Below are 27,397 nucleotides of genomic sequence, written 5' to 3'. Positions count from 1 at the left end.
TAGTTTTTATGTAAAATTTTATTTTTATTCAATTTTTTCTTCTAATGTGTCACCGTGTGGTTTACCATCGTAAATATATTTTAATGTATTTATGTATAGATCACAATCAAATCAGCTTCTCGCTTGCGCTTCACATGAAAATGTTCGTTTTATTACGATCTCTATAGCCAACACTACGCGTCCTGTCAGGCCTCGAGCAATCATGCAGCATTCCAAATGCAAAATAGTTTCCACGTGTACAACTCGCTATTGTCGCTTTCAACTGATTTCGAACATTAATCACAACTATTTACCCTCAAAATTTTATCACATTCTCACGCACATATGTTCTGCTGTCCAAGTCAGTAACTTTTCTGATTGCATCCAGGTTGCACGTGTGATCCACGTAACCGTCACATTTCGATTCGATTATTAATAGATATTGTGATACGACTAATGTAATTAATTCTAAAGTTATTGTTTGCCGTTGATGATTTTTTAGTGTGATTTAGCATTCACTGACTTATCGCACTAGGGGCTGCGTATAGCTAGCCGCAATTTTAGCGTCATTAGGAAAAAATATTTGCTTCTAGTTGCTTCAAATGCCAAGCTGTTTTCTACCTCTCTCTAAATTTCACTCCTCAGAATTACGATGCAAATATTACGCTGTTCCTTCCGGTTGCTCATTAACGTGCTGTTCTCATTCATTACTAATTGAACACATGGTTATGGTTGCCCCATCGTTTTGCTTCCAGTTATGCTGTCGTTAAATACTAAGTAAAGAAAAATGGTGACAAATCCAAACTCGCTAACTGGTATGGTTGTTTATTTTCGAAAAATATGTCAATTTTCTCAGTTGATAAATGTTAGCCTGGTTTTGCACTGGTTCTGATACTCATCTGTTTTGTTCCTAATAATGGTGTGTGCAAAATAAGAAGTTTGTAACAAAGGAAAACAGATTGTTTCGCTGGCTTTGGAATCGTTTTCACATTGATGCTCTTTCTACGACCATACAACGATGATGATTAGAATAGAATATTACCGTTCAATGTGTTACACTGTTTCTATCCTGAAGGACAAAGAATAATTATCTATAATTATTAGCGTGTGTTCCAATTATTACAATTTCTTCATGAGTTGATTTACACCACGCTGCAGAGGCGTATTCGTGTCTTGTATCTCAATTAAGATTATAGGTATAAATATCAGTCATCTCTACTCCTACAGAGAACTTTTCTGGCTAAGCCAATCGCCTGATCTCAGAGAATCTCGCAACAACGACAATACCTAGGTCGCGGTCCAGTTGTGGTCGGTGGTGGTGTCACAGGAGCAAAGTAGGCGTGCACTTTGATGTTTGGTAGGTGATTCTGAAATGATCCCGAAATTAGATTTGTTTTCCCTACAGTACCTATATTTGCAGAAAAAAAAAAAACAGTTACCCTTAGTTTACGGATAGCATTCCTAGATATTAGTTGGCAGTCGTAGAGCTCTATCCTCTGCAGATTGTGACAGGATATTAAATGTTCGAGTGTTGCGTCAGTTATCAGCGGACAGTTATCCAGCTCGAGGACGGATAAACTTTCGGCAGCGCAACCTCCGGCAGCCAGCTGCCGAATACCTTCGTCGGTTATCAGTTCGCAGTGAGACAGCGTCTACGAATGGAAGAAATGTTGCGAACATTAATTTCAAAAATAACTTTGTGCGTTACAGCAAAGAATTCTAATGCGAAACTAAGTTCCAGCTAAATTTTGGTTCATTATACAACAACCATCGTGCACTGCTATGTAGTCGAAGCGATTTAATTGTATAATGTTGCATTGATATAACAATACGAAAGATCATTATGATGCACACTTACCAGTTTTTCTAAGCTAGGGCAGCCTACGGCCAAATTAAACAGTGTCGCGTCAGTGATTAGATTACACTCCTCCAGATCCATTCGTTCCAAGTATTTACAGTTCTATGGTATATTGGATTGTTAGAAGTTTGTTGTATTCAGAATAATGGTAGTAAGTCACCTTCGCTAGCGCTATGAATCCTGAATCGGTGAACTGAGTACAACCGGCCACTTCTAGCGTATTTAAGTAGTGGTTATACGTTGCCAGTGCGATCAACGTTTGATCGGTGAGCTCGCAACATTTAGACACACATAGCTGCTTCAAGTTGATGCACTTTTCCGCTATCTTCGACACTGATGCGTCTGTTATACTCTATAAAGTAAAAAAATCGTTATTTTTCTTCGAAATTTTGTACAATCGAAGATACTCACTTCGCAACTGTGTAGATTTAAAACCTCAATGTTTGGACAGAAAAGTGCCAAGGCAATAACTGCTCTATCGTTTACCTGTTTGCAACCTGTAGATGTGATCAAAATTGATATGTACATTGATTTCTAGAAACCTGAATGTATGTACAAAATCGGAGCTGGTTACAGATGAAGTTTGAAATTTACTTTGATAGTTTGATGCTATACTAATAGGAACAGCTGTCCAATATTTCGACTTAAGAATGGATTGTTTTTTTGACTGTATCTAATATATATATAGGAAAAAACACAAATAAAAAAATCTGCATGGCAGCAATTATAATTATTTGCGGAGAACCACAAAAAAAACAATATGGTTCATTTACTACAATGTGAACCGATCATATGTTACGCACAATCGAAACACTATTGTGTAAACCATATGGTTGCGTATGAAATAATATCAATGCTTAATAAAATACTTGTCAGGTGAAATTGTGAATGAGCTTTACCTTTACTGCTGAACTTTTTCACTTTATTGCAACCCCTCGCGATCGCTTCCACACCGTTTTCCGTAATTAGATTGCACCAGGAAACATTAATTTCAGTTAGGTTCTACAATAACACAAAAAATGATTAGCGTAATGGTATAGGATGGCATGCAGCCCACCCACCGGACATCCGTCCGAGAGAGCCTTCAGGCTACAGTCCGTGATCTGCGAGCAGGATTCGAGGTTGATGGCGGTAAGTTTGGTGCAGAACTTGCTGAGCGGATGTATGGCAACGTCGGTGATTTTCTTGCACTCGGCCAAGTCCAAATGTTCTATATTATGGCAGTGTTGAGCAAGGGTTCGTATCGATTGACTACCCACCGACTGGCAGCCTCGTAGGCAGAGATATTTCAAGAAACCACCGCACCGGAGCGAGATGTTTTCGATCACGAGACCCTGTGACGATAGTGCGAAAAAAATATATTTACTACATGCATGAACCGAGGTGATCGATCTGCGAAAATGCTACCTCTATGTCCCGCTGAAAGTCGAACAAGTTAATTTTCTGCCAATTCGACCCATCTAGTGCTAGTATGTTCCAGTATCGGGATACCTAGAAGACTAAATTGATGCAAATTGTTTATCGACAGCACGACAAGCTAAGTACCTGTCCACATCGGCATAGCGAGGTTACGTCAAGATAGGATAAAATGCGCAGAAGAATCTCTTTCGGTAGTTTTTTTGAGATTTCATCTTCTGGCATTATGTAGGCTTTCTGTAAAAATACGAAAAATGCTCCGATTAAATTCATTTTCAAATTCATTGGAAGTCACTGTAAAAATTGAGAATAGTTAACTGTTTACCATATAAAATCTACTCGTTGGAAGATGATGAGAGCATTTTTATTGATACGAGAAAAAAGTAATGTAGGTATTTGCTTCGTCAACTTTGATTCTTACGATTAGTTCGATGCAAATCTTATATTTAAAATGTTTTAGAAAAGGTAACTGAGCTGTCAAAAAATCAAGACGCTCAGGAAAACATTAAGAATTAGGAACATTAGTGTGCCCTCTATTCCAATCAATCGCAGCAATCACTAACTGTGGTTGAGAGAAGAATTATTCATTCCAATTGTAACCGTCAAACTAGAATAAAGCAACTTAATAAACTCTCAAGTTTTCACTACGAATATTTTTGGAATACACTACATTTGACGGCCATTCCGCACGCAATCAACCCAGAGCAAGTGTTAGAGGCATTGTCGACCAACATCAGCGAGCTCTGCTTTCATCCGGAGAACGGCACCACATTCGAAAAGTGGATCGCCCGGCATACGGATCTTTTCGAAAAGCGACGCACATAGTCTGGATGATGCAGCCAAAGGTCGACTCCTGCTTTGGAAGTTGGACACGTCCTCTCACAGTCGGTACGTAAATTACATCCTTCCGAAGGTGCCGAAGGAAGTCACGTTCGCCGAAACCGTCATGACGTTGGTCAACATTTTTGGCAGGCAAACCTCTGTTTTCTACAAGCGCTATCAATGCCTACAACTCGTGAAATCGGAGGTGGATGATATCATCACCTACGGTGGCAAAGTCAACAGAGCGTGTGAAGAATTCGAATTCAAAGATTTGAAAATCGACCAATTCAAGTGCTTGATGTTTGTTTGCGGTCTGAAGGCAACACGCTACGCGGACATCAGAGCAAGACTTCTTTCCCGCATCGAAGGTGAGTCAGCAAAATCACCAGTGACCATTCAAACTCTGATCGACGAGTTTCAGCGGCTCGTCAATCTCAAGTCGGAATGATCGAGCAACCCTCTAGCTCGAAGAATTCGGTCCACAGCATTTCAGAGAAAAAAAACCGATAATCAACAACGTCTACCAAAAACGGAAAGTCAGTCCATTCCTCGTACTTCCTGCTGGCAGTGTGGACAAATGCACTAGGTTCGCGACTGTCCGCACTGGTCATAAAGAAAACTAGTGCGGTTGTGCACAAAATCTTCAAGTAACTCTTCCGCTCAATCACGAGAGAAAAAGCAATTTAAAACGAAAATATGTAACAATCACCATCAACAATGTCGCTGCTTCGCTACAACTGGACTCTGCAAGCGATATCACAGTAATTCCCGCATTTCCTGTGGCAACAATTGGGACATCATCATCGATTGAACCATCCAACGCATTCGGTGGACTCATCGGCGAATTCCGTTGCGAAGTCACCCTCATCGGCATGGTCAAGCGTGGCCATTGTTTCGTGACGTCATCACCGGATCTCAACGTGCTCGGAATTGATTGGATCGATATGTTCAGCCTATGGCCAGTTCCATTCGATACACTTTGCAGTAAAGTCAACAACAACAACAGGCAACAGTTCCTGGGTCGTGTTCTAAGGAAATCACATCGCAGCTTCAAGCTAATCATCCGGCGGTCTTCGACAATTCACTGGGACACTTCACTAAGACAATGGTTAAGGTATTTCTCAAGCCTAACGCCAAACACGTTTTTTGTTCGAAGCGACCAGTTCCATTCAACACCATTTTGCTGATCTATGAAAAATTGACACGTCTTTAGTCGCTGGGAATCATCAAACCGATCATTTTCTCCGAGTTGGCTGCTGCAATTGTCGCAGTGCGCAAGCCGAATGGTAAAGTTCGCATTTATTCAGACTATTCCATTGGCCTCAACGATGCACTGGAAGCCAATCATTCTCTTCCAACTCCAGACGAAATTTTCGCGCAGCTCAACGGAAGTGCCGTTTTCAGCATTATAGACCTCTCCAATGCGTATCTTTAGCTGGAAGTAGATAATGAAGCAAAGAAACTTCTCACCATAAATACGCACCGGGGTCTCTTCAAATTAAACCGCCTTGCACCAGGGGTAAAATTAGCGCCTGGAGCTTTACAACGGCTTCTTGACACAATGATTGCTGACATTCCTGAGGTACGTTCTTTTCTCGACAGTACTATCATCTTTGGATCAATCTGGGAGGCACTCAAGGCCTCATTGGACATGTTTCTAATTAGTGGGAATTTGGGTTCATTTTTTCCCAGTATGCAACGTTTCCGAGCTTCGATCCTTCCTGGGACCGTTAACTTCTACGGCCGGTTTGTTCGTAACATCCGAGAGCTTCGACAAACTATTCAAGAAGGATACGCATTGGCAGTGGAATACCGATTGCCAACGGTCTTTTGAGCAATTCAAACAAGTTCTGCAATCCGAACTGTTGCTAACGCATTACGATCCAAAATTACCAATCATCGTAGCGGCGGTAAGACGCGAATGACCCTTAAGGTTAAAGCGTTTATAATAAAAAAAAATCGTAGCGGCGGACGCTTTCAGCACGGGCATCGGTGCAGTTATCTTCACGAATTTTTGGACACTTGAAGGCAATTCAGCACGCATCGAGATCCCTCACCCAGGCAGAGCAAGCTTTGGGCAGCCCGAAAAGTAAGCACTTGCGTTAACCTATGGCGTAACAAAGTTCCACAAGTACTTGTTGGGTCGACGATTCACTCTTTTCACTGACCACAAGCCATTGCTATCAATCTTTGGGTCAAAGAAGGGTTTTCCTTTACATACCGCGAATCGACTTCAGCGGTGGGCGTTGATACTACTCAACTACGATTTCGACATCCGTCACGTTTTCACCAACGACTTCGGTTGCGCCGATTGTCTAGACTGATCAACCCTACCCAGGAAAATAACGTCGTAGCAGCGATTTGCCTAGAAGATGACATGGTGAGCATTGTTCGTGATGCGATTGACCAAATACCAGTTTCTTTCGCAACTATTCAAGCTGCAACGAAGACTGACAAGGAACTGCAAACTGTGCTGCAGTACATTCGTGAAGGCTGGCCAACGATCAATCACGATTCCAGACGTTCGTACCTACTTCAGTAGACGAGAGTCTCTTAGTCATGTCGATGATTGTATTCTGTTCCACGACAGAGTTGTCATTCCGAGCAAGTTCCGCAGGCAAATCCTGAAGCAGTTTCATCGCGGACATCCTGGCATGGTTCGTATGAAGTCATTCCACGAAGTTTCGTTTTCTGGCCAGGAGTCGATAATGACTTCGAAGAATTCGTCTGGAACTATACTCCATGCTGCACTGCTGGGAAAGCACCTGTCGAAACAACTCTGGAATCTTGGCCCACTGACAAGCCGTGGTCACGCATTCATGTGGACTATGCTGGACCTGTAGGGAGCTGCGTAGCCGCAAGGTTACGGAGTCCGCTTTGTCAAGCGGATGGCCGTGGGTTCGAATCTTAGTAGAACCAGGCCATCCGATGTCAAAAAAAGGACTTAAGCATGGGTTTATTCTCAGGCTCCCCACCAGTTACCCTTCCTTCACGCTGAAATCTACAATACCTTTGCGTGACTTTCTCTTAACAAAAAATAAGTCCCTTTTATCAATAAAACTGGCCAAAAGGACGCACGACGAAACTTCTCCAGGGAATTATAATTGGTGATATTTGGCAAGAGGAACGAGTATCGGTATAGTAGAACAGTAAGCGTGTAAGGAAGAGTTTTACATTACACACAAGCACTGATGAACAATAATAATAAGCATGCCACTTCTCAATAGCGGTATTGCTATTAACAGAAGTGCGGGATACAGCAGACACCCGGGAATATCTCACAATAGATCTACGATTCTGGTCGCAGTGAGGAAGTCCATACAGAAAAAATGCTGGACCTGTGGATGGCATATACTTTTTGGTGGTCGTTAATCCATACACCAAGTGGCCCGAAGTGTACGCAAATAAACCTACAACGAGCAGAGCTACAACGAAGATACTACCGCAAGCGTTCGCAACGTTTTGTGTACCAGAAGCCATCGTCTCGGATGACGGTACCCAATTCACTAGCTACGAGTTCTAAGTTTTCTGCGAAAAACAAGGTGTTCGTCACGTTCGCACTGCACCATACCAGCGGAAAGGTTCGTTGATACTCTGGAGCGTACCCTCCGGAAAAATTCGATCGGGAGGAGAGACTTTAGAGGAAGCATTATAAACATTTCTACAAGTCTACCGAACAACACCAACAGTTGACCTCGGTAACAAGTCTCCAGCTGGAATAATGTTTTTACGACCGATTCGGTGACTTAGTGTATGCTTAAGTCCATCAAGGCAACTTTTGGCATCGGGAAGCCACCACGATCATTGAACGAATTGGAAGAGTAAATTACAACATATTTCTGCATGATCGACAACGACTAATACGTTCGGCGGGTTCGCACATTGATCAATTGAAACCACGTTCCGTGGAGGTGGTTCCAAGTGCAACTACAAGCCATGATCCATTGTCCATATTCGTCGATGGATTTGGATTAGACATACCAGTTGTTCAAACTGTGGGACCAAATTTAGTACCTGGAGAGGAAATGGAAACTGATGGGTCACATTACTTCTCTTAAGATGACCACAACCAGATACAGTTTCAATTCCGATTCCAACGCCTGTAAGGAGGAAGATGTTCCATTACATCAATCGCAGCAATCACTAAAGGCCCAGTTACACACACGGCGTAATGATGCCTTCTCCATACAAAATAGAAGGCGTGATCGCCATCACGCCTTTTTTGTATGGAGAAGGCGTCATTACGCCGTGTGTGTAACTGGGCCCTAACTGTGGTTGAGAGAAAAATTGTTCATTTCAATTGTAACCGTCAAACTAGAATAAAGTAATTTAATAAACTGTCAAGTTTTCACTACGAGTATTTTTGGAATACACTACAAAATATAAGAAAATCTGAGCAAAAATTTTCACAAAAGACTGATATTAACATTTGAGAATAGACTCTTTTTTTTTTGTTCACACAATATTAATTCGACACGGCACAATACAATTTAATGTTTTACGGAGCCAACTATATACACACTTAATCCAAAAAAAGTCGTTCAGTAATTTTTTTTTACAATAATCCATCGGTAAAGTGTAATAATACCGGTATTCCTGCATCAAATTAACGACTGTTCTGTAAGATCTGTAAGTTTTACCAAAATTCTGTCAACTGTTACCGAAATATTTGCTTAATTTTACATTCACCGAAATTTGTATAACTTTTTACCGAACAACCTGTAAAAATGCCAAATTGCGAATGTGGTGGCCATTTTTCTCATACGTGCAACCGTGCAAGACGCGAATATTTTCTACTGGTGCTGCTGATTTGTTTTAGTTCTTGTTGTGTGTAAACATAGGATATTTATAATTTGGAAAGTGTTAATGGATGTACGAGTCGCTAACATTTTTCGTAAGTGATCTGGTTGATTTATTTTGATTTTAGACGCTACCGGCAGGCTCATTTATAACCGACTTTTCTGCCACCGGTATTTTTTACAGGTGTGTTCGGTATTTTTGTTCATTTTTAAAGTTTCTTTCGGTAAATTTTACTGACTGCTCGGTTTGGAACATTACAAAAAAGCTGCGAAAATTACCGACCACTCGGTTGTTGGTTTCACAAACTGTTCGGTAATTTTCGGAAACACCGAAGATTTCACCGAACGTTCAGCTGTTGAGATTCCGGTAAAATTTTACCGAATTCGATGTTTTATTTTAAGTGTGTAGCATAGAGAATAGACTCTTAATGCTGAATTGAAATATAACGTACGTATAAGTACAAACCCGGTTCGATTTTGGCGCGATTAGTTTTTGGCACGGTTAATTCTAGTACCTGTGCAGTAAAAAACGGGTTTTTCAATTCATATTTTTTAGTTTTCTCGTTTTTTCCTTTAACAAATTTAACTTCCCTAACTGCCAAAAGAAAGATATTATGGTCCTTCATGTTGCTGAGGAGGATGGCCAGAATCGGTCAACTGGTTCCGGATATATGGCCAGTACATACCGGAACATGGTCCGGTAATAACAGTACATACCGGAACATGGTCCGGTAATATAGTGACCATGATCAAAGCAGTACTTAGAACCGTACCATGCCTCTAATTACTTCGGTGGTCATATAAAGTGTCGATGTCGAACTTTTCAAAATAAAAATGATTTAAAAATAGATGCATTTAAGAAGTTAATTATCCTAAGCTTTTTGAATACAGCTATTCTTGAAAATATTGAAATTTAAAAAATCTTTGAAACTTGAGCTTCAAAGTATATTGTCTCACATTTCTCCATCGTGGACATAAAACCAATAGTTTAGTAATATTTCCACTAAAAATATGAAAGAGAATTTTCCTTTTTTTAAATTAAAATTTAGGGCTTTTCACTGAAAGTAACATTGGTAGCACAGGTGCACTCCAAAAGCTCAAACCGAAAAAAATGGAAGATTATGCTTATTCAATAGGGTGTCCCAAAATGAATCGATGTTGAAAAAGTCAAGGTGCTCAACCGTAAATGGAAAGAACTAATTTTTGAAAAAGGTTTATGTAAATATGGTACTGAAAATTACATTGTTGTTATATGAAAACAAAGGTTATAAGCATTGGCGTAACTAAGAAATATCCTAGGGGGGGCTAATTTTTTATGCAAAAACGGTATAGCAATTTTTTTTTACTTTTCGTATTTCTCGTGGGATCCGATTTCGGCAGTGCAGCAGTAACTGGAGGAAGTCGACAAAAAAATGCCGAAAGAAATTATCCCAGTCCCCTAGAGCCAACTGTACAATTTTGGTAAGCGAAATTAGTAATGGTATGATTAACTTTAGGAAGGGCAACAGAAATCCTAGAGGGGGCTATAGCCTACCCTAACCCCCCCGTAGTTACGCCAATGGTTATGAGTTCGGTCGAAAAACAAAAAATACATTAGAGTCCCGGAGGAATGATATATAATTCGACTCAGCTCGACGAAATGAGCAATGTTTGTTTGTGTGTATGTATGTGTGTGCGTGAGTGTATGTATGTTGTCTAAATGTATGTTACGTCAAAATCTGACATACCTTTTCTGACAGCACAAAATATCAGGTTTTGATGTACTTAAGTGCAAATTAAAGCTCTTTAGCTCGAAAACTTTACCGATATTTTTTTTACTAATTGCCTCAATTTTGAGATATTTATTTATTTATTTATTTATTTATTTGATGTTTTCATCTGGCTAAATATGCCTCAATGAACTTTTCGTGATGAGGAAAAGCCCTTTTGAGTCACAGTATGTTACCCAAAAAGGCATAAAAACTTCATATCTTTTCTTACTCTACAAAATCATTTACAAAGTATAATCAAGAACGAATACAAAAAAAAAACGAACAAGTTACATGTTGATTGGTCAGTCAGTATAAATCTATCTATCAGATATTGACCAAGAGTATTTTTTACATGGGATGTTAAATTTTCGAGTGTTATTGAAGCCTCCCCATCTAATTTTTTCCTTTCTTTCTATTTTTTTCTATACCTGTATGCATTTTTTTCTCAATCTTTTTACTTGTTTTCTGTGTCTCAATCTTCATTTTCCTTCTTCTCCCTTTTTATCTCTTCCTATTTCTTCTTCTCATTTTCGTTCTCCCGTTGCTTCTTCTTCTATTTTTTTATCTTTCTCTTTAGTTATAAAAGCTATAATCGATCAATTGCAACGAAACAGTTATAAATGATCAGAAGAAAATAATAAGAATTCAGTGTATTTTGATTTAAAGAAATAATCGCTGAATTCAAAAGTTCTCATTATTTGTAAGTTATAAGTATGTTATGTTTTACAATGTCATTTGGCAATTTTAATTAAGATGTCTGCACGCCTGCCAACCAGAACATAATCACTCTATCTATCCTTTTTCTATTTCCCTCATCCCTTAAAAACACGCAGAGAATCCTGAGTAAGAATCCCCAGGATACCGATTAACACGGTGACGGAATCGTGAAAGGAATCGCAAACACGATCCGGAGGATTCCCACTCACGATTCTTATTCAAAAATCCTAGAGCCATATACAGGGCATTTCTGAGGATTCTTTTTTCAGGAATCCTGTTCAAGGGCGCTCACGAATCCAATGTGAGGAATCCTAGAGAATCTATCCGAATCGTATGTGTTCGTCCGGGATTGTCTCTCTCTTTTTTTCTCTCATACTTTTTTTATATGCTTTTACACTCCCACAACTTCTCTCTCTCTCTCTCTCACTCTCTCTCTCTCTATTTATCTGTTTTTTTTTCTCTCCATTTGCTCCTCTCTTTATGTGTGTGACCAACAACAAAAAAATTTCTCGGATATGCCTGATCCAATGGAAATACTATTGAATATTACCGGCATCGGTAGTTTTCTTTATAAGAAACAAAATTAAATGTAAAATATTTAAAAACATGAATAAATGCAAGCCTGTTCGTCAAGAATTTGTAACAAAACATATGGGTCATTGTTTAATACCAAGGGATCAGATGAATGCAACTACCCTCTCCGGCTCGCTTCAAAATGAACAAAAAGACTTGTTTTAGGTCTAAATGGTTGGCAAATGGCTGGACACGTGTAACTTGAGACCCTAATGTGGCCACTCACCTCTGTCCAGCAACTCCTATCCCAACCTCCATGTGGTGCCGGTGGAATATGAGTAACCTTAGCGGAGATCGGGTAACCAATTCCCGGTGGAAACTATGGTCGTATGCTGACTGGGAAGGGGGTCATACACGGCTGTATCCCCATAGGGGCGGCGTACAACAGCGTCTGACCCAGAGCGGGCGGCTGAATTATGGAATGCTGTATCCTGCCAGCTACACCTAAGATGGCAGTCCCATCAGCAGGATGTAGGTATCGCGACTCTGGTAAGGTAGCATACCGAAACCTTTCTTCAACCACGAACAACGAATTTAGAAATACGGAACGGATCAATCGGCAAAGACCTAGGCTAGGGACACGGAAAAAGATTAAGGTAAACGATTGGAAATTTGGGTACTTGGAAGGTCCGATCTCTCAAAGAACCGGTGAGGCCCGTAGGTGACCGTATATGCGTGTTGAGGATTAGGGGCAAATTCTTCAACTACAGTTTAATCAACACCTATGCACCGACAAACGACAAATCTGATGAAGTCAATGATGAGTTCTATGACAAGCTTGAGCGAATCTAAAGTCGACATCGGAGACGCAAACGCACAGGTTGGGAGGGAGAATCTCTTCCGTCCGGTCATTGGAAGGCATAGCCTCCACTCGTCAACCAATGAAAACGGCCTGAGGCTGATAAACTTTGCCGCGGCCAGAGGAATGGCCATATGTAGCTCCTATTTTCCACGTTTGAATATTCAGAAACATACCTGGAGGCATCGAAATGGGCCTGCTCCCAGATCGATCACGTACTGATTGATGGTCGGCACTTTTCGGATGTCACTGATGTTAGGTCTTTTCGGGGACCAAACATTGACTCTGACCATTATCTCGTCGTTTGTAAGATCCGCGCACGATTGTCGAACGTGCTGAAATCTCTCACAGAGAGGACGACGCGTTTCAACATTCAGTGGTTGAAAGCTGATGCGTGGCAGAAGAATACGCCAGAGAGCTGGATCAACGGATCGCGGAAGGAGTGGAAGGCATAAATGGGCTGTGGAGCAGTATCCACGGCGCCATCGAAACGACTGCGAGAGAGGTGGTAAGTACGACGCGTGGAAGACAGCCTAATGGCTGGTTCGATGCCGAGTGCCAGAGAGCGACAGATGAAAAGAACCGTGCCAGAAGCCGCATGCTCACTGCGGCTACGCGTCAGAACAGATAGAGGTGGCAAGAGCTGCCGAAAATAGAACCCACCGTCGGAAGAAGCGCGAGTACGAGGAGCAGGTGCTCGCCAGCGCAGAGGACAGCTATGCTCAAAACGACGTGTGGAGATTCTATAGAACTGTCAACAGATTCAGAAGCAGGAATTTCCCTGTGACGGTCATGTGTAATGATAAGGACGGCAACCTGCTTACTGATAAACAGACGGTTGCAGCCAGGTGGAAGTAGCATTTTCAGGCGCTATTGAACGGTGAGGAGCTGGATGAGCAGAGCAGGAACAGGATGACGATTATGAGTGACGAACAAGCTGTGGAGCCACCAACACAGGAGGAGGTGAAAAAGGTTATTAGTGAGCTAAAAAACGGCAAGGCCGCTGGGAAAGATGGTATCCCGGCCGAACTTCTAAAAGCGGGAAGCGAGCGGCTGTACTATGCGATCCACAGATAATACTAAAGATCTGGGCGGATGAACAAATGCCGAACGACTGCTTGGAAGGCCTCATATACCCTATCTATAAGAAGGACCATCAATTGAATTGTGGCAACTATCGAGGCATAGCGTTGCTCAACTCCGCATATAAAGTGCTCTCCCGTATCCTGTTCTTCAGATTGAGACCGCTAACGGAATCCTTTGTTGGCGAATACCAGGCTGGTTTTCGGCAGGGGCGTTCCACGACGGATCAAATCTTCACCCTGCGACAGACTCTCGATAAGTTCCGGGAGTACGCCTTACCGACTCACCATCTGTTCGTGGACTTCAGGGCGGCATACGACTCAGTGAAAAGAAACGAGCTGTGGCAGATCATGCTGGAACATGGTTTCCCTACGAAACTAATTAAGCTGAGTAGTATGACTCTGGAGTGATCAAAATCGTGCGTGCGGATAGCTGGCGAGACATCAGCCGCGTTCATAACGTTGGATGGACTGAAGCAGGGGGATGAGCTCTCCAACTTACTATTCAGTATCGCTCTTGAGGGTGCAGTACGAAGAGTAAACGTGGAAAGAAACGGTACGATCATCACGAAATCTCACATGCTTCTTGGTTGCAGCTGCGAACAGGGCCTTCTACGGACTACGTAACCAGCTAAGGTCCCGTAGTTTGCAAACTCGCACAAAACTAGCGCTGTATAGGACGCTGATACTCCCGGTGGCCCTTTACGGACATGAAGCATGGACGCTGAAGGAAGCTGATCGACGAGTGCTCGGAGTTTTTGAGCGTAACGTTCTGCGATCGATGCTTGGAGGTAAACTGGAAGATGGAGTGTGGCGCAGACGCATGAATCACGAGTTGTACCAGGTATACAAACATGCTGATATAGTGAAGGTAATACAGCGGGGCATGCTTCAGTGGGCTGGACATGTAGCCATAATGCCCGACGAGAGAGCCGCCAAAACTATCTTCAGTAGAGAACCAGGAAGAGGCCGTCGACTCCGTGGTAGGCCTCGCACGAGGTGGAAGAAGATGCACGACCTGCTGGTGTACGAGGAGACTGGAGAACGGCTGCCCAAGACAGAAAAAGCTGGACATCTCTAATTCGTTCGGCCCTAGACCGGGGAACGGTCGGTTAGCCAACAAAGCAAAGTAAAGTAAGTTTTGGTCTGAACTAAAAATGCACAGTGTTGGTTTAATCGGACAACCCCCCCGTAATTGCGGTGTCTTCAATTTTTCCATTTTTAACAAAACATCATTTTTCATGATTTGAAAAAAAAACATTATATCTCAAAGACACTGAGAGCTTTTATAGACAATATTAGACACTATTTTTGACGGTTTTTGCCAATATTGACATTTTTGCGTGCGGGGGGGGGGGGGGGAGGGTAAAATCAGCGTTACGTAACAAAAAATCACTGGAGACTCTCAAAAACGAGCATTTTTATTACGCAAATTCTTCTACAGCGTTACGTAATTATTCTGCGGGAGTTGGTGCTGGCGTTACGTTTCGTTATATATAAGGGGTGGGCTTATTTTTTAAATTTTATTGTGAATTGAAAACTAGAACATATTACAACAATGATGGCTGTCGGAACAAAGTTGGTTTTCAAGTTGGCACAAAGAAAACTTGAATTGACAGAAATCAAACTGTTTGAGCCGAGTGCCTATTAATGATGAAAATATTTTTAAAACCAGAACGGTTTGTTTGATCGGTGTGACATCTTCGGCAAAGTTGTAGATGTTACTTTTTCATTCCAAAAATATATGAACTGTAAAAAAAAACCTTGAAAAAAATTTTTTTTTCATAAATGGTAACAACTTTTTTATAAGAGGTCGAAGCAAGCCATGACCGAAATCGGACGCAAAAATTTTTCGCTCGCATGTTATATCGGAAGCAAAATTGTTGAATTAAGTTGTGCATGTTCGTTATAGATGTAATCGCGGAATGAGTTTATTTTCTAAATTTAAAATTGTTTTTTCTTGGAAAAGTTCGCGGATGGTTGTGCGAGGCCGTGATCAAGATTGGCCAGCTGGTTCCTGCTTTGAAATCATCACATTGTTTGGTGATTTTCGGTTATTTTACACCTAAAGAATTGTTAAACATATATACAGGTGTTCTATTGAAATGTGCTGAGTGCGAAAAGTGTGAAGTTCCACAAAAAAAAGTGAATTTAATTGTGAAAATTGAATATTATTGCGTTGCTTTTTAGATTCACCAAAGTGTTTATTTTTTCTTGTTCTTTTTTTCTATCGCTGTCTTGGCGACGGTTTGAAAGTGTGGAGTGTGTGGTGTTATTACATACAATAAGGAGAGTGTTTTTCGAGCAGCTGCTCCACATAGTTTTATAGTGATTGGATGCTCATTAGGGATTTATTCATTGGCATAGTGCAAATTATATTTGGCTTGTATCTAGTTAAACTTGAAGTGAAAATTTGCCAATAAGATCAAAACCATGCATCGCCGTTTACAGTGTTTATGTGCTATCTCTTTTCAACGAATGAAATGTTGTATGGATTAAACGAGTGTGTGAAGGCATACATGCATGTTGCCACTGTACTTCTATTTAAAGAAAAGTCCAAAAACGATGAAAACAACTGGAAAATGCAGAGATGAAAGCTAAGTATACGTTTTGTCTTGTCTGTATTGTAAAGTGATATGTTGATGCTTGTTTCTAGTTTTACTTTATGTGAGAAAACAGATACAGAGAGATTTTGATTTCATCGTTGAAATTGTGTGCGCGGTATTTTTTCCGCAGAGTTTCAGTAACAAGTTTTATTTTTGTCCACAAAGTGTTAGTGTGGTTTGTGGAGTTTAGAGTATGTGTTTCTCAGGAATCATATGCTTAGATTTTTTGATTGTTCTAGCTTTTGACCAGTTGTTTTACATAATTTGTTATATTTATGACAGTTCGGCACTTTGTCAATAAATTTAAAAATATATTCAGGCTTATATGTATATTTTCTTTTATTTAATTGTTGAGGCTTTGGATGCATGGAACATTGCCAATTTTCATATTTATTAGGCGTATTAGGCGTACATTGTTAAGAGATAATCGACGTAAACGCCGAGTTCCTGCGCGTATGTGTCGGCCGGGGGGATTAAAGCGGTTGTTCGTAACGCTTCGGTGTAAACGCGTATTCAGCCCGGGCGAGTTTTGCTGATATATGGACTTCCGGCGTGTGGTGATTTCGCGAAGTGAACCCAGATATTTCATCATATCTTTCTCATCTCCATCAACGTTAAGTCGGAGACTGCTCGCGCGTTGCATCTAAATTATTACATCGGAAATCGAAGTAGACTTCGTTCAGTCGATAAATATCATTTCAACCCCCGCGTCGGTACCTTCCATGAGGTCGTATTATCTACAGATGGATCAACAACGCGCAATAGTTTTAGGTATAAAGAGCATAACCTTACGAGGAGATATACGGTAATTTGAGGTTGTCTCGGTTTAGTCAAAAATCCTGTATCCTCGCGTACGTTTTATTGTTGCGGTGTTACATTGTCAAACTAAATAAGTTCGAATCACATTATAAATATAGTGGCGGATGTAATAAACTTGTAGACGCGGCACATGTTCTGAAGAACCCGACATTAGCGCATCGTTTACCAAAACGAACCCTGCTGTATACCTTCCCCTTTATCCAACATCCCAGTGATTTCTCGTGGAAGTGCAGAGGTGTTCTCGGCTTCCAATAAAGCGAGTATCACGTCAACATATTCCTATACAAACTCCTTCTTTGACCTGCATTCGGATGCGGCCGGCGCTGGTATTGCCTAATATAAAGATTTAGGGCACCTGTTTTTACACATTGAGGATGCATGTTGGTCCCAAACATGATCTGTTGGTTCTTTGTGTAATTACAGCTGATCTGGCAATAACGGAGTAGCAACCGCGGGCGGTCAATCATGCTCATGCTCATGCTCAATGGTAACAACTTTTTATATCTATCATCACTGTTCTGGTTATATTTTTTCTCTTTTAATTCTTTTTAAATTTCATTGCGTGCATGAATTTTATCATCATGAGTATTTGCCGGATAAGTCGACGGTCAAGGAAAAAGCAATTATTCTTCCACAAAAATCACTGATTACGTAGCCGGTACAACTGCAAAATTGTCGTTACATAAAACAGAAATTCAACAGATTTCTCGAATTTAAAATTAAACCTGATCCAAGCCGTAAATGCAGAAAGTGCAAGTTTAATTATCGAAGTACGCTGGCATGATTATTACTTAGGTTATGAAATTTATTATTTTACGCTGAAAAATACTTTGTAAAACCACAATGAATGAAATAAACAATATTGTTGTTGTATTTTTTCAACCGACAATATAACAACACTTATTACTGAAACATGCTTTGTTCATCTGTTTCAAAATGACAGTCTCTTCTGGTTCGTTTTGATACTCCCACAGCTTTGTATCCGTTTCTCAATCCCAGCTCTAGCCCATATGAACATCTCTGCAGAATTTCGGCAAGAGAAATAGTGAAGCCCTTTTTCTCAGTTGTTCTACGTTAAACAGTTCGTTAAGAGATGTTGATCCGAAAAATACTGACAAGATTTTTTTTCTTGTATTTGGATCTAGTGATGGCTTATCAGAAAATAATTAAAAAAAGCTAGTCGGGCTTGTTGTAACTTAAAAACGTTTATTGCAAAATCATTTGGTACCAAACATTGGAATCTATTTCGCATGCCGTGCATGAAATGTAAAAATAAAATGCTACCTTGATACCTATTATAAATGTAGGCTGCACAAACGTACCGTTTTGAACAGACAGTGACAATTGCAAAACGTCGGGTTCAAATATTTTAGAAATGTAAAATAAACTTCTTAGCTGCCAGGATTGTGTTAAAATTACTGAGTACGTTTTGTATCTTTCTGGTAGTACCGCGCTACTGTAGAGGACATTTTTATCGTAAATGTTATGTAGTCTGATGAAAAGTCGAGATTGCAAGTTGACACCTTGAGCGCCATAACTATTGTTGGGCAAAACTTCGATCTTTCCTGTAACGTGAACCTATTTTCTAATATCATCCTCTACTGAGCCAAGATTCATCGCCACATAATTATTTCTTTGTTCAGAAGGAATACAGAAAGCTTTTCCTTGGATGTTCAAATGTTGTATGTTGTTTTGATATTCATTGAAAATTCTCGTTAGACAGTTTTGTCTCCAGTTTTCGAATATGAAGTTTGAAATGTTGATGTTCAGTATTCCAGTGTTTTCAACCAGATGGTATAAAATATCTGATTGACGTTTAATATATAACCGTTACGGATACAGTTTCATGTTCTAAAATAACCTGTTACCACGTCTTAAATTCAATGGTCTTTTTTAGATAATTGAAGCTAACAAAGCTGTAACACATTTCGTTATCCGGAACTTCACCTGTTAATTGGACACAGGCTATGCAACCAACTATCAGTATTCAAACGCTACGATCCTACAGACACTAACAGTATTCTCTCCAGAGCCCGGATTCAAACATACGAATGACTTGTTATGAACTAGTATTATACCTCAAAACTGCTCAGGAGCCTTAAAATTATATTATATGCAGTGGTGGGCACCATTCCGCTAATTCGCTAATTAACGACGCTAAAATTCAGTTAGCGTTTTCGCTAATTTTTGAGCTGGTTAGCGAAACTGTTAGCGTCGCTAAAATTTCGGCCTTCGAAACGCTAATCGCTAATTCGCTAAATTTTGTAGAGAAGCGACAATAGAAATATTTAGAAAAACTGTGAATTGCTGATGGCGTACGTAAATTGATTCAAAAGATGAACATACTTTACTGCGAAAGTTACTTTTGTCAGTTTTTTCACCCAGGAATGGAGTTCCAGTTATCGTACAAGCCACAGGAGCATTTTGAAGAACAAGCACAAGGTCTAGATTAAATTTTCGGCACACCAAGGACTTTGGTAAATTGCAATGCGCTTGAAATTATGACAACTTCGGTTCTACTTTTTTGATTCAGATAATAATTGAATTTTTATGAAAACATTCCTAAGAGTATCTATTTTCAATGCAAGCTAAATAACTTTCGTTACTCTTGTTTTTACAAAATCAAATATGAATACCGTTTCGTGAACCTCTTATTGTAAACACTTAGCTTTAAAAAGTAACTGTTTTCGTTTGTTTAACCAAAAAAGATCAAAGTGGTCCAAATCTTACAAAACACGAGCAATAAATATAGCGATATGACTATTTACATATTAAAAAGTTAGCGATTAGCGAAAGTTCCGCGTTTAGCGATTATCGAGCTAAATTTTCCGGTTAGCGGCTTAGCGATTAGCGTCGCTAAATTTTCGATTAGCGGTGCCCACCACTGATAATATGTATTACTAGGGACAGTGGTAAATCGCGATTTCACGGAAGCCGCGAATTCCGCGAAATTCAGCATCGGCCGCGAAATTAACAAAAAACCGCGAAATGCCACGAAAACCGGCAACACGGACAAATCTAAAGATTATTGGGCACCTCGATGGCAACGGGAGGCCTTTTTTACCCAACCAATTTGATGGAATAGTACTACTGCTCTCTTCCAACGAGATTTTATCAGCCTGGGTTGAATTGTTATCGGCCGGCTCAGTTACTAGATCCTCTTCGAGCAAAGATTTTGGCGATTGGGGCCCTGCATGATAGCCCAGAGTGTGCAAAATCGAAGTTGCAAGATGTACCAACTTAGTTCAAGTAGTAAGCATTTTTGCATTTTTGAAAATACGCAACAGTGAGATTGATATTATAGTTTTGGTAAGTATTCTTGCACTTTTCCGGGTTGCAAAAAAATTACCGATTCCCGGAAACTCAGTAGATGCGAAATGCAACGTGAGTCAGAATAACTTGAATAATACGTGCCTGCCGACACCAAAATATGATTGAAGACAATTTAACATTAGTAGTCCTCACTGCAAAGAAATTATGAATCGTACGGTTAAATTACAGTACCTACATTAAATTAAATAAAACAGTTTTTTTATATTATCGAGAGGCGTTTTTAAAGAAAAGGTTGCTGTGAAAAAACCGCGAATTTTGAATATTTTCTATTTTGCCACCCGCGAATTTTCAACTTTTTTGCCGCAAATTACCACTGTCTCTATGTATTACTAATATGTGTATTATTACTGTCTTGATTGAATAATTCACAGCGTCTTTAATATTTGAAGATTTAAAAAAAAAGAGAAAAGAGAAAATATCACGTATTATCATTGTATCTGCACGAAAAAAGGGTGTTATCAACGATCAACTCCCAACCTCTCGGATGGGAACAACGATTTGCTTACGGGGTATCGCTGCAACAAAGAACCAGACATATGACATTGAAAGTTTCTGTTTCGGGACGGTCGGTCGGTCGGTAAGTAAATAGTTAGCTGACACGGATGGCAGGTGTTTAAGAATATGTCGTCAAAATTTAACTCAATTAATTCTTATTGAATCAGAATACGCGACGAAGGAAATTTGGTGTAGTGGATGTGTATTGGGGATGAGTGTGAGATATAAGATTGAGTTCATTTGAGTGGTTCAAAGTACTGTGATAACAGGTTGTGGTAATTGTGTACTTAATCTAGTGCAGGTTAATAAGAATTAATTGAGTTAAATTTTGACGACATATTTTTAAACATACTGGCCCCCGTTGAACGTTTCGTTTCAATTGATATCCAAACGTTGTGGCGCATCAAGTGTTAGACCTCATCGGGACTCGTGGGGAGAGCTGCAACTTCCGTAATCGCACGTTTATATTTCCCTGTGGTCGTTTTCACCACGACCACTCTGATATGACCATCTCTTCCGGGAATTGTCTCGATGATACGCCCTAAAGGCCATTGAAGCGGTAGAGAGTTCTCTTTCAATAACACTAGTTGTCCCGGCTGCAGATCCGGCCGTGGACTCTTCCATTTGGAGCGCTGGTGTAATTGACTGACGTAATCCAGCGACCAACGCGCCCAGAGATCCTGTAGCGATTTTTTCATGTGTTGAAGGCGATCAAGATGACCCGGGTTAATGTGGCTCAGATCTGGTTCAGATATAGAAACTAAAGATTCCCCGATTAGGAAATGCCCAGGCGTTATGACGTTGAAGTCGTCGGGTGAGTCGGACATCTGTGACAGCGGGCGAGAATTTAACACAGCTTCGACTTGGGTGACGACGGTGTGAAATTGGTCCACCGAGAAGGCTCTTTGTCCCATAATACGACGAAAGTGATGTTTAAAGGACTTAATTCCAGCCTCCCATAATCCGCCAAAATGCGGTGATCGAGCAGGGATAAACCGGAATTTAATCCGGAACGTCGTATCGCTGATCAGAAGGACCACAGTCTGAATTTTCGTCGTCGATATTTCGTGAAAAACGCATGGTACCAGTCTATTGTTCTACTACTAATTCCGCCATTGCGTTTTCATCACAGCTCTCGCGCAACCACGTTGCCAACAATCAACAAATTTCGCCTCTCAACCCATTCTCGGATATTTGTCGTCACTGGAGGATTCTCGCTGCTGCCGAAATTACGGTGGTAATACATTCCAGCCAAAGTTGCAGTTCGTAGTTGTTACAGATCGCCATTGTTCGTCCAACACCGTCGTAACCATCGGATTGGTGGTGATAGCAACCACATCACCTAGATTTCAGAAGGAAGCTGTAGGATAAGTCACTGCTGATATCGGCATTGCCCCTCGTCGCGGCCTGTAAGAAGCTGTCATCAGGTAAAAAATTTCTTTATTCGGTGCAATGGCGCCTCTTAATAAGTTAACAAAGGCATCCCAGTTGAAGAGCCTTTACCGTCGTCGTGCAAACATCTTTAGTTCAGCGGTGCTGATTCAGACTTTCGACGAAAATTTTAAACCTTCGGAAGCAAGCCAAATTTTGGTTAGAGTTCAACACCTGGACGAATTGTGGCGTGAATTTCAAACGGTCCAGGATCAAATTGAGGACCTCGATGAGTCAGATGAAAAATTTTGTGAGGAGCGCATGGAATTTCAAAATCTCTACTATTTATTGAAGACCTCATTGACTAGTAAAATACCTTCGACTCCACTCCCCTTACCGACAACGTTAGATAGGAATGCGCCACCCGTTCAATCGATGCCTAATCTTCGACTTCCTGAAATGAAGCTGAAGGAGTTTTCGGGTAACTACGAAGTGAAGCTGCTCGTATGATTTCAGCATTTGAAGCTGCTCGTATGATTTCAGCATTTGATCTTACTGCAAACAATTACTTAATCGCGTGGAACGTCTTGAAGGATCGGTTCGAAAATAAGCATATGTTGATTAAACGTCATATGGCCGGTTTACTCGGCATTGTCATACTCGGCATAAGAAAAGAACAAGCATTTTCCCGAACAGCAGGAGATGGGCGAACTGCATCGTATACCCATACAAAACATTAAGTTCAGACTTCTATCGTAGCGAAATAAAGTGGGTACTAATTCCACTGTAGCTACAGCACACTAGCTGATACTTCTTTCTCGTGACTGTGAGGGAGAAATTTTGATAGAAACACGCAAATTTCGGTTGTACCTATCTGAAATATTCTCAACTTGATTGGCTACAGTCAAGTTTAAAGTTACATAATAATTAATAAATAAAATAAAAAAAAAGATTTCTAATAAAATTAATAAGAAAATTCAAAACTTTTATGTGAATCAGTAGTTCGAAATCTGTCTAAACTGAACACCACCACCTGCGTTGAAAGACAAAGAGTCTGTAACGGGACGCTAGAGAATGTAGACCCCGACTGGCGAGACATGCGTTTTTTATCAACACAGCTGCTTTTATGCATTTTCTTCCAAAACATTGCGCTGTGAACGGTGTGCAGATATCGATTCGAGTAGGTACATGTGCAGTTAATGCATTGCATTTATATACCCGTCCCGTCGTCGACTGGAACGCAGCGATTTTCTAGCGGATTTGGTATTAGGCTTATTCATATTACTTTTTTCAATTTATTGATTTGTAACAAGACAAAAGCATCGGAAAATTATGCAGAATTATGTTGAAAATTTAAATTTTTGAAAACCATCTGCTCTTGTAGCTGAATCATAACAATCTTTGAACCAGTCTATTGTCTATTGTACATGAGTAATGTAGTTTTTACCCGATGAGTTACGAAAAAGTAGATGTATAGTTGTTAATGTATAGTTGCCTTCACTTTGCTACAGGGAGAGTATGAAAAACTCAGGACTGTTTCTTCGACATAATACCACGCGATCTGTAGTACCCCAGCACAAAAAAATATTTACCTCAGCACAAGTTTCCAATTTGAAGTGGAACATTACCATGATGAATGAAATTACGCCATCAGTTTATATTGGATTGCTCTAATTATTATAAATTGAAATGTTTGAACTTTTAACTTCCAGCACCTGCACCTGCACTTCAGCAGGCAATTTCACTAGGAGCCATTTTATCTCATAACTTCATACTTGAAGCATTATTAAACAGTTTTAGAATAATCAAAATGATGAAGCTAAAAATATATTAATCTGCTCAAAGCATACCACCAAATCTGGAACATGAGTGTCCCAAGATAAATGGTGACAATTTGCACATACGGGCTAACTTATGACATAAGTTTAATCATTCGGACAAGAATAGAAAAGGCGAATTGGAATTTAGCCCCAATTGAAAATAATTTAATGACTTATGTCGTCACTGTGTTTTTTTTATTACATACAGTGTCATGTGTATGCGTCTCCAAATTAGCAACAAAAAGAAGGTTGTTGAATATAACACGGTGTTTCACGGTTCTCGGAATAACACCCATTGGTGAAAAATCACTTTGTTTACACGATATATAATAATGTTTGGCAATGTAAATAAAAGATGTGAATAGAAGGCTAAAAATTTCAATTTAAAATGAATGTTTCTTTAGTTTAAAATGGGACAGACTAAAAAAATAAATAGCCTATAATACCTTCTTAACATTTTGGAGCATCATTTAAGCTATATCAAATTACTACTTCTATCAGTTTTTATGTTGAGAATAACATGGCTGCAAGGTTTGTTTTAAAATAGTAGAGTGAAAATGGCTCAGTTTCTTGAGAATAGACGTATTGTCGTGACCCATAAATGTAGCTGACCCATATACTTTCAGTTGAAGAAAATGTAAATAGAAAAATAAAGGAAATTTTGAACGCCTTTTCCTACGCAGTATATTGCCCTTAAATGCACAACTGTCCAGCAAGGGAATCGTAAAAATAAGTTTGTAGTGATACTATATGCCTACATTCATTCGTATGTTATGTTCCACAATTCTTCACTGAATTATAAAATTCTGTGTTAGTGAAAATTTTTCGTAGAGAACCTTATTTCATAATTTCGAATGTGGGTTTATTCAGAGCTGGTGACGACTGACTTATTCAAAAATAGTATTAATTTATGAAAAAGGCTAGCTAATTTCAGGATATAAAAGGATTGCATTAACGACGATAATATTAACGTATAACCTTCGCAGCACAATCAATACTGTTATTCCCAAATTGTTTGAATGTTCAATTTTCCAGAATTACATTATAATTTCCAAAAGATAATTTAAACGACTAATGGAAGAAGAGACTTCTAACTAAAAAAAACCTTTTTCGGCGAAAAAAAAAAACTTTAGAAACTTTTGATCGGAGACCAAGTCCCTAAAGAATAGACATAACATGTCAAATGTAGCATAAAATGTAACACAACATGTTATAAATTAGATGTTTGTAATGTTTGTACTATAAATTATTTACAATTGAAGATTTAAAAACCAATAGAAAAAAAAACAATTTAAAAAACCTTTGAACAGTTATTTTCTAAATTGATTTTGTGTGAAGCTTTATCAGAAAACAAAGACTGATCCACTCACGAAATGTTGTACAACACGGGAAAGTAAGAGAGAAATGGGTGTTATAAGGACAGACCATCAAAACACGTTTACACCTATTGCGTCGTAGAAGCACAGCTTTCTTAGTACGGGTCGGCAAATAGGAAAGTTACATTGATACATGTCTCCAGAGATTTGAAAGTGAGTGTACGAAGAACGTTTTCTTTGTTGTTTTTCATGATTGGGTCTGTTGGCTCGTAAGAACTTGGGAGTTGAAAAAGTCGAACTATGAATAAAATCAAAGATGGCAAGTTAATACGTGCACGCAGAGTTTTATGTCAAATTTTCATCATATCATGATTTTTTCCAACAAATACTAACCTCGAATCTATTTCTGGATACTGTCTGGTTCATCTTGTCTCTTCCTTTTGTCGTCCTCCACTGCTGAACTTTTACTTTATTCGTAGTTTTGGTCGAACGACGTTTTTGCTTTTGAGCCTTGGAGTTGTCTGGCTCGCAGGACTCCAGTTTTGATGAAGACGGAAATTTCCGTACTATAATTTTACAGTCACTAGTACACAATACGTTTCACTGAGAAATGACAAAATCCAACAGTAATCACAGCACTGAACTAGAGTTTACTCAATTATGAAAATTTCATTATGATCTTCGTTTTATCAACCACTTTGCCATCATTTTTCTCTGCTGTTCAAACTTAACTGATTCGGATGTTACAAGGTCCTGGTACCAGGAAACAGTTTTCAATTCTGGCAGGAAAAAAAGTAAGACATAAGAACTTCTCGCAATTCAATATGGCGAAGTTTATTTTTTTCTATTTTCTCCGCTCTCCGTTGTATTTTCTGTTTTTGCTCTGATGTGTTGCTGCTAATACGACCACCATCATTTTCAGGCAGCCAGCAGCACTAGTCGTGATGTCGAGCTGAATCGAACTGGCCCCACAGCTTTTCAGTAAGCTTGAATCGCGAGAACAATAATAATCAACCAATACCGCGGTGTGTGCGACGATGGAGAGCGAGAGAACTTGCTTGTTGTTTGTATGAATCGGCCAAACTGTCAGAGGCTTACACCACACCCAAGTATGATGACAGTTCTACAAGGTATGCTACATTTTTGTCTATCCACGCACACAAACAAATCTCGTTATGAAATATTTCGCGTTTTGTATGGAATTCAGAACATTTTTGGAAATTTCTCGTTTTATGTTGTTTTATATCTGATTTTTTTAGTTGGAGAGTGAATCTCCAGTTGAAACACACTAGAAATTGATATTAATTTAGATTTAGTGTGGAAAGTTGCGACAATATGTCGCAATAAAATATATAAAAATGCTATATTTCTAATAGTTGGAGCATAATCTTAGTCTTTGTCATAGCTCATGACTTTGTTACTGTATGAAACATAAGCGACTCCATTTAGAAGCGCTATTAGAGTACAAGAAAAAAACGAAAAGTGCAAAAAGGTTACCGGCAAATTGATGAAAAACAGCATATTTTACCTAGACCGCAGCATGTTTATGTATTCCCCACAAATAAAACATGTTTCAACATCATTTCTATAACTTTTCAGGAAAGAATGTTCAATAAGTTTAGTTTAAAATGCAAAATCATTTCAAATTTCATACAAAATTGGAAAAAGTTCATAACGATCACTAATACTAATGCATCGACGTGAATAGCATACCTTATAGAACTATCATCATACTTGGACACCACACCACGAGCGATAAACGATGGTCCGTTATTCATTCATAATTACACGTCTGTTCATTCATTTGTATGCATAGGTGATAAAGCTGGCCTGGCACCTAC

The 27,397-nt window shown here is 39.6% G+C and overlaps 1 protein-coding gene across 1 annotated transcript; it reads right to left on the bottom strand.

The window, feature by feature from the left end:
- On the bottom strand, positions 1-26,698 carry LOC129730335 (F-box/LRR-repeat protein 20). Its single transcript, XM_055689612.1, has 10 exons — positions 25,950-26,698; positions 3,383-3,490; positions 3,245-3,328; positions 2,899-3,171; positions 2,737-2,839; positions 2,249-2,334; positions 1,998-2,189; positions 1,838-1,939; positions 1,419-1,631; positions 1-1,346 (listed from the first exon to the last, which is right to left on the bottom strand). The coding sequence occupies exons 1-10, from the start codon at positions 25,980-25,982 to the stop codon at positions 1,239-1,241; spliced, it is 1,302 nt and encodes a 433-aa protein (XP_055545587.1). The 5' UTR covers positions 25,983-26,698; the 3' UTR covers positions 1-1,238.
- Between the last annotated feature and the right edge of the window lie 699 nt (positions 26,699-27,397).

The sequence above is a fragment of the Wyeomyia smithii genome, chromosome 3 (genome assembly GCF_029784165.1).
Source record: "Wyeomyia smithii strain HCP4-BCI-WySm-NY-G18 chromosome 3, ASM2978416v1, whole genome shotgun sequence".
Taxonomy (NCBI): Eukaryota; Metazoa; Arthropoda; class Insecta; order Diptera; family Culicidae; genus Wyeomyia; species Wyeomyia smithii.
This window is presented reverse-complemented; position numbering and strand designations above follow the sequence as displayed.

Coding starts and splice junctions, on each gene's coding strand:
- LOC129730335 (XM_055689612.1), bottom strand. CDS start 25,982: ATGAACCAGACAGTATCCAGAAATAGATTCGAG. Junction 3,172..3,244: donor ACTTTCAGCGGGACATAGAG/GTAGCATTTTCG, acceptor CTATCGTCACAG/GGTCTCGTGATCGAAAACAT. Junction 1,940..1,997: donor GATTCATAGCGCTAGCGAAG/GTGACTTACTAC, acceptor AATATACCATAG/AACTGTAAATACTTGGAACG.